General features: G+C 38.4%; 3 protein-coding genes across 3 annotated transcripts in view; 1 reads left to right on the forward strand and 2 right to left on the reverse strand.

Moving 5' to 3' along the window:
* LOC129927750 (uncharacterized) overlaps positions 1–21,939 on the reverse strand; it is a 55,992-nt gene that overhangs the window by 13,200 nt on the left and 20,853 nt on the right. The window lies entirely within an intron of this gene.
* On the reverse strand, positions 1,834–5,304 carry LOC129927847 (uncharacterized). Its single transcript, XM_056039386.1, has one exon. It carries the CDS (start codon positions 5,302–5,304, stop codon positions 1,834–1,836), a length of 3,471 nt encoding a protein of 1,156 aa, XP_055895361.1.
* Positions 9,116–9,892, forward strand: LOC129927848 (uncharacterized). The gene has a single exon (XM_056039387.1). It carries the CDS (start codon positions 9,116–9,118, stop codon positions 9,890–9,892), a length of 777 nt encoding a protein of 258 aa, XP_055895362.1.

Consider the following 21,939-nt stretch of genomic DNA (forward strand, 5'->3'; position numbering starts at 1 on the left):
TGAGCTAGTCCCCTTTATAGATTGCCGTCACAGGCTTAGCGAACACAAACATAAAATAGAAACAATAGATAACTATACAATCTTCCATGTTCATAGACTCTTCGCTAGCAGAGTGGTTACCGCGTTGGCTTGAGAAGCCTGAGAAGTTTTTAGCTCACTAGTTTGAATTCAGGTCGTTCCCTTTTTAAAAAAATACATTTAAAAAGCGATCACCCAGATACCCCGTTCTTTCTCACCCTTACCAACTGGTTCAGACAAGTGATAGGATCATAGCATATTGAGAAAGCTAAAAGCATGTAACCTAAACAAAAACAATTGGTAAAAAAAATATTACAAATCACATAGTTTGTTAGTCTAAATCCATTACAAATTTAATTACATGACTGATTCAAACTAATTGATACACTTAATATAGGTTTTGTTTTTTAAAAAAGTATATATTTTTTTGTCTTTTGCATGTTTTAATTGAAAAAGTGCTTAATAAGGTCTGCATTTCCAATAAGGATCAATAAAACAGTTTTAGTCTTAAGTTAAAACTGGTCCTGACACAGATCATTGTCCAATTTTGAATCCAATCACTGTCAGTTCCGCCTATGATTTAACTTGGCTTACACAGATCTGATCACGTGTTCTATCAACAATATTTCGTCACGTGCCAAATACGTTTCGATACCAATCGGTTTGATTAATATACTTTTAGGATGTCCGAAAATAGAACCTGATTTCGATCGGAAGACATCTAAGTACCAGGAGCCCATTAATATCGGCTGTGTTTGCCAAAGATCCAACACCATACCACCAGATGTCATGCATGAAGAAACAGACATCTCACAGAATGCCATTAGTTAATGAAGGCACCTACGATCGACCGAAAGGGTTGACATCTGTGCCGGAGTTAGTACCTTAGAGAAAGGGCCACAATGTAAAAATCATTTGTAATTAGGATTATGTTAGATACTTTAAAAAAAAGATAAAAGTAATATACAATATATACATACCCATGATACATGCCCACCCTCCCGATTTGAGTAGCCAAATTCTAGCCACTTTTTTGCACCATCAGATCAATAAAAATCTAAGTAGCAACTGAACAAGTAGTGCTTCCACTGGTGACTGAAGTACAGTTGTAGTAGACTAGTCTAGGCTTATCAGGAATTGATGGTTGACCGTTCACGTGCACCCCTCTGAATTCTGGGTAGCCAAATTTTAGCCAGTTTTTTTTTACACCTTCCAACCAATTAACTTCTGCTAGGAAGCAACTTAACATGTAGTGCTTCCACCAAAATACAGTTAATAAGGATAAGCTGTAACAAGTTAATCTGTAGTTCATGTCCGACCATGTACGCTTGCAATTCAATATTCTATAGCACATTAGTCGTAACGATTTGTTTTCATTTGCATATAATTAATAACTATCATTATATTAAGTAAAGTCTTAGAATACGATAAAAGTTTTTTTTTTTTTGGTCTTGGACTAAAACACTGTTGTACTTAATAATAACAATACCATGTTACATTCAAAGCTTTATTTCACTGAATGACAAACAACTACACACATAGTAGAGTTCACAACACGGACTACGAAATACGGTCAGTACACAGGTTAACAAGTGTAACAAACACTAAGGGGTGACAATCCAAATAAGCAAATTCACGACATTCACCCCACGTTTAAATTTTATACATATAACACAACATTAAGTAGTCAAAGCAAATACAATGATTAATAAAACATAAGCATCTAAACACATCTGCAATACTGGTTAATAGCAGACTGTTTATCAAACACATTAGTCTATTATACAGCAACTGTTTATCGAACACATCAGTCTGTTAAACCCTGTAGTTGGGTCTTGATTTTCGTTCTCTTAGGTTGTATCGGCAGTTTGGATCGGCAGTATTAGCACAATCAGTATCAGTACTAACAACATTACTTGGTGACTCGATGGTAGGGGCTTCAACCGGGTCCACTTCCCCCGATAGGGGTGGTTTGGTTGTTCGATTAACAGGAGGGTTCAGAGAAGAGTTCTCTGTTTCGCTTTGAAGTGAGGGTGTCGCATTCCTGGGGGAACCGTCTCTCAGCACAGGGGGTCTCACATTCTCTGTGAAACAGTCTTTTTCTTTGGGCGCCAACAATCTTAAAGAAACTGTTTCTTCTCGGCCCGTAGATGTTTTGATAAGAGCGTATTGAGGGTTGCTGTTCACCAGCTCTACCTCCTCTGTTAAAGGGTCATACTTAGAGGATCTATTATTTCTTTTTAACAACACGGGGCCAGGAGATGTTAACCACGTTGGTAGGGATGTTCCAGAAGTACTTCTGCGATAGTATCCAAAGAGTCTCTCATGTGGAGTTTTATTCGTCGCCGTACACAGAAGTGACCGAATTGAGTGCAACGCGTCTTGCAATACTAGTTCCCACTGAGACGTACTCAAGTCCTGGGAGTGCAAAGCTAAGGTTATAGCTTTCCAAAGGGTACTGTTCAGTTTCTCTATTTGACCATTTCCTCTGGGATTGTAAGCCGTGGTCCTGCTCGTAGCAACTCCTCTTTCGTTAAGGTACTTCTGTACTTCAGCAGACATAAAGGAAGTACCTCTGTCGGTATGGACATAGGAAGGTAGCCCGAATAAGGCGAACAACTCATTTAGGCATTTAATAACAGTAGCAGATGACATATCTGGGCATGCAAAGGCAAAAGGAAACCTAGAGAATTCGTCGATCATGGTAAGCAGATATTTATTGCGTGAGTTGGAAGGGAGAGGTCCCTTAAAGTCCATGCTTATTCTTTCGAATGGCTGAGTGGCTTTGATTAATTGTCCTATTGGCGGCCTGAAGAATCGAGGTTTAAGTTCAGCACATGACTGGCACTGGTCGATCACTGTTCTGACGTCATCGGTGGAAAAAGGTAGATTTTTTGATCTCACAAAGTGTAGCATTCTTGTTACACCAGGGTGACACAAACTATTGTGGAGTAATTTTAGGTCGTTACGTGACATTGCGGATAAGTAGCGACTTCTGCTGAAAGTGTCAGCAGCAGTGTTCTGTGTACCTGGTCTGTAAACGACGTCATAGTGAAAGCAGGATAGCTCTAACCTCCACCTTTGGATCTTCTCATTCTTGATCTTGCCTTTATTTTGTCTACAATACATAAAGGACACGGATCGCTGGTCTGTGACAAGGGTAAAGGGTCTTCCAATAAGAAAGTGTTTCCACTTTCTCAAAGATTCTACTATTGCATACGCTTCTTTTTCCACTGATGAGTGCCTTCTTTCGCTTTGCGATAGTGTCCGGGAAAAGAAAGCCACAGGCCGGCCATCTTGATTAAGTGTAGCTGCTATAGCTATGTCAGACGCATCTGTCTCCACTGTTAGTGGGCGAGTGTAATCAATGGTGTACACGGCGGATTCCTCGAGCTCGTCCTTTAGGTTCTGGAATGCTTGTTTGACTTCCTCAGGGACAGGAAATCGTTTATTTCTAGCTAAGAGGCTGATTTTGTCTGAGAAGTTAGGAATCCATAGAGAATAATAAGCCAGCAGGCCCACTATTCGTTTCTGTTCTCGCAGGTTCGACGGAGCATTTAATTCCCGCAAGGCTGTGAATCTTTCCGGGTCAGGCTTGAGCTGACCTTTAGATATTTCGTATCCCAGCAGTCTGACGCTATGTGTTCCTATCTCACTTTTAGCTTCGTTGAAGGTAATGCCATACTTCTGAGCTACTTTGAAGAATCTCTGCAGGTTTCTATCATGAGATTCAGTATCATGTCCACAGATGGTCACATTGTCCACATAAGCGAATGTATTTTCTAGTTGCTCATCTTCGATTATTTTATCTATGGTTCGCTGGAAACAAGCCACTCCATTTGTAACTCCAAATGGAATTCTTCGAAACTGGTAAAGTCTACCCCCAGCCTCGAAAGCTGTATATGGCCTTTCTTCCTCTTTAATCGGGATCTGATGATAAGCATTTTTGAGGTCCAGAGTGCTGAAGACAGAAAACTGTGATATCTTCTCCGCTAATTCATCCATTCTTGGCATGGGATAGGCGTCTAGAAGCGTAAATCTGTTGATCGTCTGGCTATAGTCAATAACCATACGTCTTTTGTGCCTCTCATTGGATGTTATTAGAACCTGTGCCCGCCAGGGGGACTTTGAGGGTTCTATTACTTCTTCTTTGAGTAGTCTCTGAATCTCAGCATTAATAAACTTAGAGTCCAGTAGTGAGTGTCTGCGTGACTTAGTTGCCACTGGGGTGCAGTTTGGAGATAAGTTGCCAAAAAGACTAGGCGCCTCTACTTTGGCTGGTCTAAGGGTACTTACGCACAGAGGTGGTCTCTTCCCACAAAAGGGAATCTGTAGATTCTCGTGTAGGCTTATAAAATCCAAACCTAGAATAACATCTGAACACAATCCATCTAGGAGTGACAGTTTAATATTTTCATATTTTTCATCTTTGAGTTGAATGGTAGCAAAGATATGGCCTTCAGTAACTCGAGACAGGTGAGTAGAAGCCATAAATATTCTGTCCACGGAGGTTTTTATCGGCCATTTGTGATTCCTGGCAACTCGAGCTGCCACGTAACTCTCACAGCTTCCAGTGTCTATCAAGGCTTTAAGTGGCACCCCATTGAGAAGAATCAAGGAGGTTGATTTGCCTAGTCCTAAAGAGTGCAACGTAGCGAGGGCAAATGCTGTAGATTTTCTTGATTTGCAAGATCTCTGAAAATGTCCCTTCTTGCCACACTGATTACATGTGGCTTCACGTGCGGGGCACTCATTACGAGGATGTCTTCCTCTGCCACAGAAGTAACACTTGATAGATATAGCGCTTACCTCTTGTCTTGTTTGAGTCGAATTAATCGAGGCTCGTAGATCAGGCAACTGGGGAGCGACAGGATCAGCAGGATGTTCTCTTACAGCATTTGTAGTAGCCCCACTAGTGGTTTCTGACTGTGACTCGTACAACAACGAATGTTGATAGGCGTGTTCAAGTACTCTGGCTTCCTCAAATGCATCCTTTAACTTTAAATCTGTTTTCTCAAGGAGGCGTTTTCTAATGCTGTTAGAGGCAATACCTGTTATGAATGCATCGCGTATGGACTCGTCACGATGTTGCTCAGCTGTCACGGCTTTGAAGTTGCAATCCTTGGATAGACTGCGGAGTTTTTGAAGAAAGGCGTCAACGCTTTGACCCTGTTCTTGTCTGCACGTGGCTAACTTGTGCCTTGCGAAGACCTCGTTATTGGGTTGCACATAGATGTTGTTTAGTGACTGGATCGCTTCCTCATATGTTTCTTTGTCACTAATCATCTGGTACACCGATGGCGAAATGTAGTTAATTAGTAGTTTCTTGTTATCTACATTTTCTATAGTAACTACAGACAGAAAGTTTTTAAATGTTTCGTACCAGTGCAGCCACTTTTCTTGTGCTTGATGTGCGGTAGGTTCCACATCGAACCTTTCAGGCCGAAGTAGTCTATCCATGTTTAGACAGATTCAGTGAAATAAATTGTTGTACTTAATAATAACAATACCATGTTACATTCAAAGCTTTATTTCACTGAATGACAAACAACTACACACATAGTAGAGTTCACAACACGGACTACGAAATACGGTCAGTACACAGGTTAACAAGTGTAACAAACACTAAGGGGTGACAATCCAAATAAGCAAATTCACGACAAACACCCTGCCAGCTTTTGATTTGATTTATGTGAAAGTTTCTTTGATCCTTAGTTTCTTCATTAACGTCTCGCTTTTCAAGCAATACTAATGCTCAGTTCAACTTGTTTTATCTACATCCTAAAATGATGCAAAAGCTGCGACTTTATGAAGAAGATCAACACTGCAGATAAGCGTTCGTCGCCGGCTTGTCCATCGCGACGAGAAGTCAGCAGTAAAGTTATTGACAGTTTTGGCAGCGTTGGCATTTTGTGTTTGATCAACCGTCGGGATGCACGGGCCGCGCGGATAAACTTACCCAAAGTGTACAGTGAATGTTTTTTTCATGTGTTAGTTGTTTTTTTTTATTTCATGAAACAAGTATTTACTGTGAACTTAATATCGCATAGGTATGGGGGTGGCGTGGTGCACCATTTTTTTTCTTTAATATTCTTTGTAATAAAAAAGTTGCAGTTACGACTTTGAGCCATGGGTAGCGACTTGCACCCCACTGCAAAAAAAAACCTGCTGGCGCCCATGCCATGATAAGTATTACATAGTATTGTCATTTTATTACATTTAAGGAGATCAGAGTATCTAATAATATTATGTAATATGCACGACCATTATAAGCTATATTTTCAACAATAATGTCATACTTTTGTAGAAATTCAAAATCACGTTGTATTGTACAGTAGTATGCAAAAGCTTTGTGTTTATTTTTAAAGACTTCTGCGAGTGTTTAAAAGTTTCCTAATTGTGAAATTATTTTTGTTTTTGATACTTATAAAACAAAAGTCTTAACATTAATCGTTTAGAAAGAAATTCAGTGAGACCAAATAGTTATAACGTATATCGATCAGGTGGAAATAACCCTTGAAACAGGTGAACTACAAATTCTACGATTGATCTAATTTCCTTTAAGACATATCCAAATGTGGATATTAGAGCTAGGTCTTGTCAAAGGCCGATAACTCGGAGTCACACTAAGTAGCCAGATTAGTTATCAATCATTTCATATTCATTCCCTTATCGTTAAGATATTGAACGTTCATGACCCCCCCCCCTCTCTTTTTTTTTTTGTCCCATATGATACGCTTTCATCATGAAGAGGGACATGACACACACACAATCACATGTAGTCAATGTTGCTAGAGTTACATGTTTATTGTGAAACACACACACACACACACACACACACATCTACTCATAGTTTTTATTGTCTTTGAAATAACTACATTTTAGCTGTGTCTTTTTTTTCAAGGTTTATGTCATTTCTTTTGGCTGTTTGGTAAAAAAAAAAAAGAACAACCTAATAGTAAATGGGAACAACTTAAACAGAAAAAGCTACAACACATTCATAAATCCCTGGACCAATCGTAAGTCCCAGATTGTGTACCTTAAAATGTTTCTTCTGCTTCCTCGTTCATAGCCCAGGGCCTGGGACATTGAGATGACTTAGACCAATACATGAGATGAACTGCGCAGTGGTTTCCAAATCAAGCTCTCAATATAGTTTTCTTTCTATTGGGATGCTTTGGGGCCAGGGTCTTGTACGGGCCTCATGGTAAAGAGAACAGTTACGAAGGACATCAAATTTTGAAAAAAAAAGTTATAACTTAGCGACATTTAGCGTTATGAACGGTGAAGAAAAAAAGGCACGACAGACATGAAGACTTCTAGCGGCTTGGCTTGTTGTAACCTGCCACCTGTTGCTATTGTTTTGTCACTGTGCTCCGGTTCTTCAGCTGGCCTAAGTTATAGGAGATTTTCATCTATAGTGGGAAAACTATAAATAGCTAGCTGTTTGTCCTATAAGGGAAGTATGGATAGAGAGGCGCGGTGGCTGAACGGGGTTCTGGGGGTTCGAATTCTGGTGAAGACAGGATCTTTGAGCGCCTCTGAGTTCCCCAGCTGTAACGGGTATCAACATGAGTTTTGAAAAAGTATAAGTCGGTTGGTCGATGTGCTGGCCACATGACACCCTCGTTAACCGTGGACCACAGAAACAGATGACATTTACATCGATCTTCCAATATAAATCGCAAGGTCTGAAAAAGGAACATTTTTACTTTTTTAAAAGGAAGTGTAGTTAACCTTCGTCTATTTTTAGAAAATAAATATGGCGATATTTTTGCGCTATTGAGACGTGCGGAATCAAATAGTCCGAGCTTCTTCCTTTGTAACACAGAAGAACTTATATATGGAGGAAGGAGTGAGTTATTGTCAAAATTATAGCTCAAGTAACGTAAACCAGAAACAAGCTTTCAGCAGACGTCTGTTATTGTCTCCCCTGTCGTCTGCAAAGAACACGTTAAGTTTTATTTAGAGTTCGGGGATATAGGCGGGTCTCACAGTCGTTCAGCGAGAGATTTGCGTTACCGACCGACAAACATGCACACAGACAAACTCATCAATCACAGCAATTAATGCTGTAGTGTGACAATGACAAATGCGTCGTGCTGAGCCTGAGTCTCACAGAGGATACTGCACAGTGGTCTAACGCCAGTTATAATACAGGTAACTCACAGAGGATACTACACAGTGGTCTGAGGCCAGTGATAATACAGGTAACTCACAGAGAATTCTACACAGCGGTTTATCGCCAGTTATATATATTACAGCGCAACAGCGAATCCTATATTGTGTATCTTGGTCAGTTACAATACAAGTCTTGTTGTGAAGTGTGTGTGTGTGTTGATCTTGTGACGTAGGAAAGAGGTTAGCGATGGGTTGTGAATAATGCAACATAGGTGGCTTGCCTTAGGGGAGACGACTCCAGAACGTGATACTGACTACTGTGGCATTGTACGTCTCGAGAGACGATCTTTTCCCTTTGCAACTTCTTGTGTGACTAAAGAGGCCAATCCTTGATACACAGCTGCGATCGCAGGTTGGGCATATGTGATCATCACCAGGCGCCGTTGCATTTTCACCCTTCTTTCTGCTTCTGTTGTGTATGACATCTGCAATCCGCGACCCTTCCTTTATGCTCTCCAGGTCCAGTACCACCTCTTACCAGCTTCCAGTGTCGATTTTGAAGAGCTTCACGTCGCGTTTGCATACAACCGTATAAAGTAAAAGTGGGCGACCAGCGGCTCTGAAAATGCTGTGTTATTGTATTGAGTTATATTATTACTAAAGTCTACCACAGTTGTTTCATCTCTTTTCAACTTGATTTTGTTTATATTATAATGAAAGTTCCATTTAGTCTTTTTCACAAAAAAAGGTTATTCGTTATTTGAAGTTTTATTAACTAAGATACATAACGCCGAGAACGGTTTAATTGTGTAGCGGCGTCCTAGTACTACAACTTGACGGCCGGTAAAATGTAGACCAAAAGATGATCCTACAAGTCCAGTAACAGAAAACGTCTCGAAAGGATCCTATATTGTGGGTTTTGATCAGTGGTAATACAAGTATCTCACAGTGGATCCAGTATTGTAAGTTTCGACCAATGATAAAACTACAGTCTCACAGCGGATCCTATACTGTGGGACCAATGATAAAACTAGAGTCTCACAACGGATGCTATACTGTGGGACCAGTGATAAAACTAGAGTCTCACAACGGATGCTATACTGTGGGACCAATGATAAAACTAGAGACTCACAACGGATCCTATACTGTGGGACCAATGATAAAACTAGAGTCTCACAACGGATCCTATACTGTGGGACCAGTGATAAAACTAGAGTCTCACAACGGATGCTATACTGTGGGACCAATGATAAAACTAGAGTCTCACAACGGATCCTATACTGTGGGACCAATGATAAAACTAGAGTCTCACAACGGATGCTATACTGTGGGACCAATGATAAAACTAGAGTCTCACAACGGATCCTATACTGTGGGACCAATGATAAAACTAGAGTCTCACAACGGATCATATACTGTGGGACCAATGATAAAACTAGAGTCTCACAACGGATCCTATACTGTGGGACCAATGATAAAACTAGAGTCTCACAACGGATGCTATACTGTGGGACCAATGATAAAACTAGAGTCTCACAACGGATCCTATACTGTGGGACCAATGATAAAACTAGAGTCTCACAACGGATCATATACTGTGGGACCAATGATAAAACTAGAGTCTCACAACGGATCCTATACTGTGGGACTAGTGATAATGCAAGAGTCTCACAGCGGATCCTATACTATGGGACCAGTGGTAATACAAGAGACTCACAGCGGATCCTATACTGTGGGTTTTGACCAGTGGTAATACAAATTGAATTTTGTGGAGAGACATTGAAAAGAGTTTGTCTAAACTGACGATGATGCAGAGCGCTGAAGAATTCAAGAAACAAATTAATACACAGACCGTGTCGTGAGTTGAAACAATTAGAAAATGATCCATCACTCAATGTCCATGAAGTTGTACATAGGTACTCGACCAAAAATTTGACATTAGGATGTATAAAAGAGATATATGCATATGGCATTCTATACAATGATAAAGCAAAGTTGGAAATAGCGGAGTTATGCCTGTATTTCTCGCACTTTCACAGAGAGAGGGAGGGAGGGAGAGAAAGATAGGGAGGGAGGGAGGGAGAGAGGGAGGGAGAGAGGGAGGGAGGGAGAAAGAGAGAGGGAGTGAGAGAGAGGGGGGGGAGGGAAAGAGAAGGAGGGAGAGAGAGAGAGAGGGAGGGAAAGAGAGGGATGGAGAGAGAGAGAGAGGGAAGGAAAGAGAAGGAGGGAGAGAGGGAGGGAAAGAGAGGGATGGAGAGAGAGAGGGAGGGAGGGAAAGAGAGGGATGGAGAGAGAGAGAGAGAGGGAAGGAAAGAGAGGGATGGAGAGAGAGAGAGAGAGGGGGGGAGAGAGAGGGAGGGAAAGAGAGGGATGGAGAGAGAGAGAGAGGGAGGGAAAGAGAGGGATGGAGAGAGAGAGAGAGAGAGAGAGAGAGAGAGAGAGAGAGGGATGGAGAGAGAGAGAGAGGGAAAGAGAGGGATGGAGAGAGAGAGAGAGAGAGAGAGGGATGGAGAGAGAGAGAGAGAGGGAGGGAAAGAGAGGGATGGAGAGAGAGGGAGAGAGAGAGAGAGGGGGGCGATTAAGAGTGGGTGAAACCGTAAGAGAGTGAAATAATAAGAATAGGAGAGATTGGAATAAAGAGGTCGATAAAGCGTAAGAGAGAGTAAGATAGAGGGGTGAGAGGCTATGTGAACTAAGTTCTATACCTAATCATAATTAACATTAATTAATACACCAAAAAAAGGCCGCCATTACAGTAAAACTCCTATAAAAACCACATTCATTAATTGTATGTATTAAATCCTTCCAATAAATGCCTATACATTTCAGACATATACAAAATCAAACACTCGGAAATGTCCTTTGTCTTGTGGTCCTTAAAAAAAAAATTGCTAATTGCTAGTCTAGCGTTGAAAACTAGGAACAATGCTGAATACACGAGACTGTACACTAATACATTTCTAATGACCAACATCTGCCTCAATTTGTCACTGTGACACACACGTGTAGACCAGTGGACTTAAGAGATTGTTCCTCGTACACTATCGGAGGCGACCTCCCAACCTCCCATCGAACAAAAAAAAAAATGATTTCCCGTCATCCTTAGCCAGCTGGAGACCTGGATTAGACTAAAATGGAAAGACAATTACACAAATAGATCTATAATTAAATCACTCTTTTGCGGTTTTATGTTGCACTAGCCGGATATGACCCGCGGCCTGCGGGCCTTAGTTTTGGGTTTTACTGATCTACTGGATTGAATTTAAATCTATGTCAAACATGAAGAATGTTCCCTTCACATGCTTTTTTTTTTTTTTTTTGTATTTTGCCATGGAAATGAAAGTAGAGTGTGAAAATGGGTTTACCCGTTCAGCCGACATATTCATATCAAATATAAAATACTGTGAAAACGGGTTTACCCAATTTGTTATTTAAAAAGTTTCATTCTTTCGGTCTTGTCTCATGTAAACATGGCTATATGACCTAGATCCGTGATATAGTAATACTTTCATAGAGTTGGGCAACTTTTTTTTTAAAGTTTGTTATAGACTACTTTACATATGCTACTTTTCCAGTTAGTATCCTAGGAACATTTATTCCAAGTTTTATCAAAATCGGTCAAAGATTTTTTTTTTCCATTCGGGACATACATAGGCATACATACATATATAGGCCTACATACGTATTGATGAAACTACAAAAAAAATCAAACAAAGCATTAGGATTTATTAAAAGAAATTTCTATAAATCAAATAAGAACATAAAACTAAAATGTTATTTAACCTTGGTTAGGCCAATAATAGAATATGCATCCTCTGTTTGGGACCCCTCAACTCAAGAAAACATTAAGAAACTAGAACAGACACAAAATAGAGCAGTGCGATTCATAACAAACGAATATTCACATTTGACTAGAGTAACACCTTTAGTAAAATCACTAAATTTAGAAAGCCTTCAGGACAGAAGGCTCAAAAGTAAAGTAGCAATAATACATAAAACACTGAACCATAATCTTCAAATACAAAAACAAAATTTAATAAAATACTCTGAAAGACACAAAGATAAAGGCACATTCCTCGTCCCATATGCTAGGACAAATTTGTACAAATACTCCTTCTTCCCTAGTGCTATAAGAGCATGGAATGGTTTGCCTGAGCTAGCCAGGAAAACCAGTGACTTGGCAGAATTTAAGTCATTGGTTAATATGCATGACTAAATGCATGACGCGTAGGACGTAATCATCTTCTTTTTTGAAGTAACGTCTGTATTATATAAGATACGATAGGGCAAGTACATACATACGCCTTACTTACTATTTTATATTATTGATTAATATTGAAACTAGATCTAAGTTTAGAAAAAAAATGTACGAAATGAATGTTTTTAAAAGCTAGTCCGCTTTTTATTCTATAAAAGCTTGTATGCAAAGATAATACTAACGCCTACAAAGGTGTGGTCTTATGGCCTGTCTGGAGCTACGTCTCAAAACATACCCATCAACTTGTAGAAATAAACACACACACACACACAAACAAAGAACTAAACAAGAAACAAAGAGTAAGCCTGAATCCATAACTCGACTTCTATTTGTATCCGCCAAGCCCACTGGCGTTGAGTCACTCTATCAGACTTCACGTCTGGGTCTCTCGGAGTCTGGCCAGATATTGGATTCCGATCAAATTATCTTAGAATGTTTCACATAACTGTGTGTGTACCGTTAGATTCGGCTTTCTGAGAACAACTGTAGGTTAACCTCAGAGCTAAGATTTAGCATGAGTTAAATATGCTAATCAGTAACATTATTATTGTTATCATTATTAGCAATTATTATTACTATCTATTATCTAACCATGTCTAAAAAGAAGAGGAATAAGAAGAAGGCTTGGGTGTGTGTGTGTGTGTGTGTGTGTGTGAGAAAGAGATAGAGAGAGGGGGAGAGAAGAGATAAAGCGATGGAGATTAAGAGAGAGGGAGAGAGGCTGAGAGAGAAAGAAAGACAGAAACAAAGAAGAGGAGAAGGGGGTGAACGAATAAAAATGGAAGGCTAATGTAACAGTGTGTAACCGTTATTCAGTCAGATTTAAAAAACCTCATGTTAATGTATCTTATTGGTCAACGTGACTAAGTGCGATCTAGTCTAAGGAAAGTTTATTGAGGCCACTTCTCTGAACAAGCAAGAACAATACCAAGGACTTGCAATCTTATTTTGGCTCTTACTATCTTATTTTGGCTGTTACAATCTTATTTTGGCTGTCTCAAGCACAAGTAAACAAAATGAACAAACTGTATTATTAAAGTCTTGGGTCCCTATTGCCTCATACAACGTACTGCCTAACATACCACCAACGGCTATAGTGGATGCGTCCAGTCTAAGGTCCGCTTTTGGGGTCAAACAAAATGGATCTCCCTTGACCACAGGCTTCCATGTCACAGGTCAGTGTTCAGTCCTACTTTGACAATTGATCTCGGCTCAAGTCGGTATGAAAACATAACAGACAAACAAGCAATAGAAAAAAATAATACTTTTTAAAACCAAAGCTTATCTCAGGGAAAGAACCGCTAGTTACTGCCATTTATCTTAAAATTACAGGGTTTAGCTCTCTATATAAAACAAAATTATTTAGTTATTACCAAATGATTAACTGACTGATTAATTTTCTGCTACATAAAACAAAATTAATTATTTACTAGTAATTATTAATATCAGTCTAAGGTACTGCAACTCAGCTCATAAAGTTCCCATGCTAACTTTGATTGTGTCCCCTGTCTGTTCTCCACTTCTAGCCTCATAATGAAACAGTTGGCAACGCAATTTCCAATTTCAAGGCTGACCAGAACAGGGGGTGAGGGGGGGGGGGCGAGCCTCTTGGGAAAAAAGGGGGGGGGGGTTATATTGATTTTTCTCAAAACATTTTCTCCCTATATTTTTTTTTCCACTGGCAAAATTTCAAGTTCGGGGCAATTACAGAGTGAGTAGGGGAATGAAGCAGACCAGACGTAGGTAGCATGTAGGGAAGTGCTTTTAGTATTGTATCCAATATACACGTATAATAAGAAGAATAAACGGGTTTAGAACCTACAGCATACATTTGTAGTAAGAAATAATGCTTAACAGTGGCGTAGCTATGGTGGGGGGGGGGGGGATAGAGAGGAGAATTCGAAAATCCCCCCAAAGCCCCAAATGATACTTTCAATTTTTTTTACCTTTAATATTACGCCATTATCTCAAGTCATAATGTGGAATTTTAAAATGCAAGGGCCTCTAAAAAGGTCAAGCGCCACTCCCCCCCACACACACACCCCGGGGCCCCCAAATGATGGCAAATTCCTAGCTATGCCACTGATACTTAATAGAAACGATCTATTGCTTACAAAAGGAGGATTAAACTGCAAAGCAAAATGTGTCAGACTGGAGACACATTAGTCTAGCGGTGCATATATTTCTATATTCTATCTATTTAATCTTTTTTTTAGTTACTTAAAGAATTGTAAGCCCGATCCATTCTTTGACAACATCAAAGAACGGAGAGGCCTGTCAGTGAAAGAAAATTCTATCCAAGGCAAAGGACAGAGAAGAATGGAGAAAGATGGTTGTCAGTTCATGTATGGTGCCCCAAAGGTCCAATAGACTAAGGGATAGCTCAGGGGAAGGTGAAACCCGGTTCTAGAAATCGGAAATATATTTTAAAAAGCAGTTTTCTGTATATAAAACATTTTGAAAACTCGCCAGTAGTTAATAATAATAATAATCTTTATTATCCGTATGGAAATTTGTCTTACAATTTGTGCATTACACCAAACAAAATATTGTAACTATAAGAAACCAAAATGTGCATTCACACCAGACTCACTCATAATTTACATGTGACAAAGTTTATATCAGATTGCTCCTATTTAATGATTTTATTGTCAGGGGAACAAAAGAGTGTTTGTGTCTGTTTGTCTTTGCTATCGGTGTCTTGTATCTCTTTTGTGATGGTAAAATCACAAAATCCTGACACAAAGGGTGATTCTTTATTTCTAGGATCTTGTTAGCTTTTTTATAGATGTTTGTCTCAAACAGCTGCCCAAATGATTTTACCAGCAGCATTTAGGATTCTATAAAGTTTATTTTTATTTTTAATGCTCAGATTGCCATACCAGGCAGTGATATTGAAACTTTAAAATATTGCAGATGTGAGCTTGATAAAACATAGCCAAGGCCTTTTCGCTAACATTAAACGAGGACAGTTTTCTTAGTAATTGTAATCTTTGCTGCCCTTTTTTGTTGATATAAAATCCGTATTTGCAGTAAAATTTAGTTTATTGTCTAGGATAGTACCAAGGTATTTAAAAGTTTGTATTATTTCAATAGTCTCTCCAGCTACAGAAACAATATCATTTTCCTTCTTTTCCCTACGAAAATCGATTATCATTTCTTGTTTTTTTTTTACATTTAATAATAAAAAAAATTATCTTTACAGTATTTTTCAAGGTGTTCTATTTCTCTGAACTACTGATTTACGTCTGAGCTCTGTGAGAGCACGGCAAGAAGATCCGCATCATCATCGAATTTTGTGAAGGAGCAATAAGGACTATCGGAATGAAAATCATTGGTGTACAAAATGAACCACAGTGGCGATGTCACAGCCCCCTGGGGCGCCCCTGTGTTAACTATGCGTGCATTTGATATAACATTGTTTACCCTAGCCCTCTGAGATCTCTGGGTCAAAAATTCATAGTTAAGGCTCAATGGACCACATTTTCCAAAAGCTGTAATTATTCAGAAAATATCTTTAAAAATGTAGTTTACATTTAAACCGAGACCAATTGTTATAATAGGCCTCAACACTGGCGTGGGACGTCAGACCTGTGACGTAGCAACAAGATATTGATCTCCCTTGACCATAGGCTTCCATGTCACGGGTCAGTGTTCCGTCCTACTTTGACGATTGATTTCCCTTGACCATAGGCTTCCATGTCACGGGTCAGTGTTCAGTCCCACTTTGACGATTGATCTCCCTTGACCATAGGCTTCCATGTCACAGGTCAGTGTTCAGTCCTACTTTGACGATTGATCTCCCTTGACCATAGGCTTCCATGTCACGGGTCAGTGTTCCGTCCTACTTTGACGATTGATCTCCCTTGACCATAGGCTTCCAAGTCACAGGTCAGTGTTCAGTCCCACTTTGACGATTTATCGCGACTCAAGTCGGTATGAAAACATAACAGACAAACAAGCAATAGAAAAAATAATACTTTTTAAAACCAAAGCTTATCTCAGGGAAAGAACCGCTAGTTACTGACATTTATATTAAAATTACAGGGTTTTGCTCTCTATATAAAACAAAATAAAGTAGTTATTACTAAATGATTAAATGATTGGTTAATTTTTGGATTGATTCGTGTATTGTCATTGACTATAAATAATTATTCACTATTTCAATTTGAACCGAGAAAGGGAAGTGGGAGAAAATAAGTGCCAAAACATAAAAAGGGGATTAAATCCATATAAACATTCTAAGACTAAGACTGCTTTATTGATTTTTATGGAAATTTGTTGTGATTACAAGGACTCTTTTCTCATATAAAGACAACACAACAGAAACATATACATAAATAGAACAGACACAACATAAAAAGTTCATTCAGCGACTACACAGGGGCATATCTCTCATTAAGTAGCATTTATTCCCCTTATTTCGATATTAAACAAAATAATTAATATCCAACAATTAATTAACTAATTATTTAATTTATCTTTATTCACGCATGGTCAGGTTCAATGGATAATTGTGTACAATTTTAAATTGATCCCAGAATGTTTAATATCTTTACAAGACAGACAGACAGACATAGTTGATATACGCTTGGTAACAAAGACAAAAAAAACAAACTAGAGTTAGACAGGCAAACTGTTCCAAGCAACTCCAAACGCGGATCTCAACTGCGATTTAATCGAAAGACCATCCTAGTATTAGTATGTATAGATGTGATTGAGTGATAAGGAAGTCTCGAATTCACTTAAGACTGGTATTTCGAACTTAGAAATCTTTAGAGTACACTACTCTAATTGGTAACTGCCATTAGTTCCATTGGTTGGGGAAAGTAAAAGCGTTTGGTGATTTGGCAGTTGTGCTGGCCACATGACACCATAGAAAAAGATGAGCTTTACATTATCCATAGATCGCAAAGCTTGAAATAGAGAGAGAGAGAGAGAGAGAGAGAGAGAGAGGGAGGGAGGGAAAAGAGAGAGGAGGAGGAGGAGGACAATAAAGGGAATGAGGAGGAAGGGAGAGAGAGAAGAGGTTCAGAAGTAGACTCAACAATATCACAGAAGTGTAAACAAGTATGACAACAAAATGGAAAGGTCGCGCGGAGAGGTGGTGTGGGAGATGGTGCTTTTGTTATGATGACACGAAACAACAAGGGCCTGGGCGAGACATTTATTTGTCACCTTGACACACGACATTTGGACACAGTTTATTGATGACCTGACACTGGGAACTTGGTGGCATGCAGCATTACGCGAGGAGGGAACACCCAGTTAGTTTATGTAGTTAAAACCTTCTGTAGAAGTATTTCCTTTGAAATAAATGTTCAAAATCAACCAGCGAATAAATGACTTTGTTTTTTCATCCGTGGTATTCGCGTTTCGCTGTACCGTAAGAGGTCAAACCATTCGTTTTATTTGTCTGGAATATTGTCTCGGAGTGTAAGAACGAGAAACTCCTTAACAATCTATCAGATTAACCAACACATCACAATAAAAAGAGCTAACATGCTCCAGTGTGGATTTGTATCCTTCCTTAGACAACTCTCTCTCTCTCTTTCTCTCTCTCTCTTACACACACACACACACACACTCCTATTCACTTTCATTACACCGTTCTCCACTACAATGTAAAATTCTTTGCACTGACGATTCGTTCACTCATTGGTCATCACTAATTTCTCCACTTGCTGTGGACGATAATATACGTACATTTGACCTGTTATTACTTTCTGAGCTCACAGAACAACTAAGCCTTTTTATCGAACCAAACCGCAGTGGTTAAATTTACCAAAAATTAATTTTTTATTATAATATTATTTCAACCTAATATGTTTTCTAAAGCCGACATTTAACCGTACAAAATTGTTATTTGCTTCAGCATTAAGCGCTTATTAAACACTTTTTTTTGGTGCGTAACTTTCTTTCGTTCCAGTTGTTTTTTTAATTTATGTTGTTGTTTTTTTACACGCACCTAGATGTAAATCGTAAATGGTTTGGTTTGGTTTTGGTTTTAGGCACATCGGCACAATTTTTGACCATGTCGTGCCTGCATTCCCTTAAGGACTGCTATCTCTCTATATATTACAAGGGCTAAATTCTATACAGTTAAATCATTAAAATCAAGGTCTATTCACAGTTAAAATAGTAAAGGTAGTAAAAATTTAATAATTTGGTAAAAATCTAATGTAAATAGTACATGTTCGCAAATTCATAAATCAGATCTTCGTAGACAACCCCACTTCCCGGATAAAGCCCAGTACCTTCCCAGGGTCGACATTATCGAATAGTGTTTTTAAGTTAGTGGCTCTAAAATATTTCTCCCTGACCTGGTATCTGGGGCAATCAACGAGGATATGTCCCACGTAAATGTATTTCTCTTCTAGATATGCCAATCATTATAACCCAAAACATTTTTTGGTTTTTAAAATTTTTGATTATTCTAGATCTATGTTGTATTCGTAAATTTAATTTTCACAAATCTTTATTTAAAAAAAAAAAATTACACGAAATTGAAGAAAAATTTCTACAAAATTTGGCAGACTCCCAACCCAAGACGATGCAATAGAACAGTATGACATGCCAAATGCTAACCCAAATGTGATAGGCGGCCCCAGACAGGACAAACAGTGATGGAAAAACTTTTTTTTTCAGAAACGGGCCAATAACTAAAAGGAAAAAATATGACTGATCAGAATTTTCTTTTCGTATTTTAATTTTTTTTTCCATTTTTTTAGAATTACAGCAAGACACTGTCATAACATCGAAACTCAACTGATGCAAATTGCGAAGCTGTGTGTGTTTTGATAACAATGTGGGACGAAATTATCGTTAGGAGCAAACTGAGGTGTTCTTCCGTCAGGCTGTTTCTGACACATTTGTTTTTTAAAACTTTGATCATCGAAAAATGATTCTGACAAACCAATAAACATTGCATAAAGTCTTTGAGCCTGTGGCATTAAATTTGGAGACTGTATTTTATGACACGCCCTTGTAGAAATAAGATTTCGGAATATTCAATCCTATCTTTTTTAGATGATTATTAGATTGGATAAGGGTAAAGTTGCCACTTTTAGGCCTTGCGATCCATGGGGACAAGTGATATGATGCTCTTCTGCTAACGAAGGTATGAAGTGGCCAGCACAACGACCAACCGAATTTACTTGCACAATAGGTATTCTTGGAGTTGGGCGTCCTAAAAACCCCGGAGTTTAAAAATCCCAGTTTTAACCGGGACGCGAACTCGAGACGCTTGGGTTCGAAAGTCACGCGCTACCACTCTCACACCAAACCAATCGATTCAAGCTGTTAGTCTGGTGTCCACCTTAAAATTATTGAAAATATTTGTAAATGTGTTCAATTGTAATGAAATTGTAAAAATTTTCTACCCAATTTACAACGTAGTTTTCTCAAGATATCTACCCAATTTACAATGTAGTTTTCTCAAGATATCTACCCAATTTAAAATGTAGTTTTCTCAAGATATCCACCCAATTTACAATGTAGTTTTCTCAAGATATCCACCCAATTTACAATGTAGTTTTCTCAAGATATCTACCCAATTTACAATGTAGTTTTCTCAAGATATCCACCCAATTTACAATGTAGTTTTCTCAAAATATCCACCCAATTTACAATGTAGTTTTCTCCTGATATCCTACCAATTTACAATGTAGTTTTCTCAAGATATCTACCCAATTTACAATGTAGTTTTCTCAAGATATCTACCCAATTTACAATGTAGTTTTCTCAAGATATCTACTCAATTTACAATGAAGTTTTCTCAAGATATCTACCCAATTTACAATGTAGTTTTCTCAAGATATCTACTCAATTTACAATGTAGTTTTCTCAAGATATCTACCAAATTTACAATGATGTTTTCTCAAGATATCCACCCAATTTACAATGTAGTTTTCTCAAGATATCCACCCAATTTACAATGTAGTTTTCTCAAGATATCTACCCAATTTACAATGTAGCTTTCTCAAGATATCCACCCAATTTACAATGTAGATTTCTCAAGATATCTACCCAATTTACAATGATGTTTTCTCAAGATATCCACCCAATTTACAATGTAGTTTTCTCAAGATATCTACCCAATTTACAATGTAGTTTTCTCAAGATATCCACCCAATTTACAATGTAGATTTCTCAAGATATCTACCCAATTTACAATGATGTTTTCTCAAGATGTCACCCTTATGTCTATGCTGCTGGTGTATGATTACTGTTTCCTGTTGTATGATTACTGTTTCCTGCTGTATGATTATTGTTTCCTGTTGTATGATTACTGTTTCCTGTTGTTTGATTACTGTTTCATGTAGTATGATTACTGTTTCCTGTTGTATGATTACTGTTTCCTGCTGTATGATTACTGTTTCCTGTTGTATGATTACTGTTTCCTGCTGTATGATTACTGTTTCCTGTTGTTTGATTACTGTTTCATGTAGTATGATTACTGTTTCCTGTTGTATGATTACTGTTTCCTGCTGTATGATTACTGTTTCCTGTTGTATGATTACTGTTTCCTGCTGTATGATTACTGTTTCCTGTTGTTTGATTACTGTTTCATGTAGTATGATTACTGTTTCCTGTTGTATGATTACTGTTTCCTGTTGTATGATTACTGTTTCCTGCTGTATGATTACTGTTTCCTGTTGTATGATTACTGTTTCTTGTTGTTTGATTACTGTTTCATGTAGTATGATTACTGTTTCCTGTTGTATGATTACTGTTTCCTGTTGTATGATTACTGTTTCCTGCTGTATGATTACTGTTAGCTTGAGTGATTACTTGAAGATGTTTAAGTATAATTGTAAGGACGAATGACACTGCAGTTGATTAATACATGCGAGTTACTGGATCATTAATTAGAACAATAATTGACGAGCATAAGAGTGGTGTACATTATCATACATTCCATCCTCAACCAGCGATCAGAAAATGGTTGTAAAAATAGTGTATTCTCATGATAAATACTGTTTTCATTTTGAATGTTACAAATTAAACGGTTCGCTTTCATAAAACAAAAATTTTGCCGTTGCATTACAACTTTTCAAGATCTAAAAATATTATGATATCAGATTTTTAATATCTTTTCTAGTTTTAGTGATATAAACGGGACGGACAGACATACGGACAGAGTGTAATTTCTATTTCAAATTGTCATAGCAAAATCTGCGACAGACCGAGTACGGCTTGGCCGGCAATGGCCCGCGGGACGTAGTTTGACGCTCAAAATATGTCAGGTCACACCAAACACTTTCGCGATACATTGAAGTATGCCTAAGCAAGATGTACAGAGTGTTATATAAACAGATGTTCATCCCACGTGTTTTATTATCCTTCTTTATATCCTCCTTTATCACGCGGCTAATCCTGATGTCATATCCATCAGCCAACACGAACTTGTTATGGCTAAAACACCATATTCAAATTATTGTAGACCTGTTCTAAAAATATTGCTCTGACACACATCCATGTCGATGACATGAATACACGCGCAATGTATGGCTCTCGAAATATTACTTTACAAAACGTAT

The sequence above is a fragment of the Biomphalaria glabrata genome, chromosome 8, assembly GCF_947242115.1.
Source record: "Biomphalaria glabrata chromosome 8, xgBioGlab47.1, whole genome shotgun sequence".
NCBI classification, from domain to species: domain Eukaryota; kingdom Metazoa; phylum Mollusca; class Gastropoda; family Planorbidae; genus Biomphalaria; species Biomphalaria glabrata.

Excerpts from the sequence above, each read along its gene's own strand:
- LOC129927847 (XM_056039386.1), bottom strand. The coding sequence starts at position 5,304 with ATGATTAGTGACAAAGAAACATATGAGGAAGCGATCCAGTCACTAAAC.
- LOC129927848 (XM_056039387.1), top strand. The coding sequence starts at position 9,116 with ATGATAAAACTACAGTCTCACAGCGGATCCTATACTGTGGGACCAATG.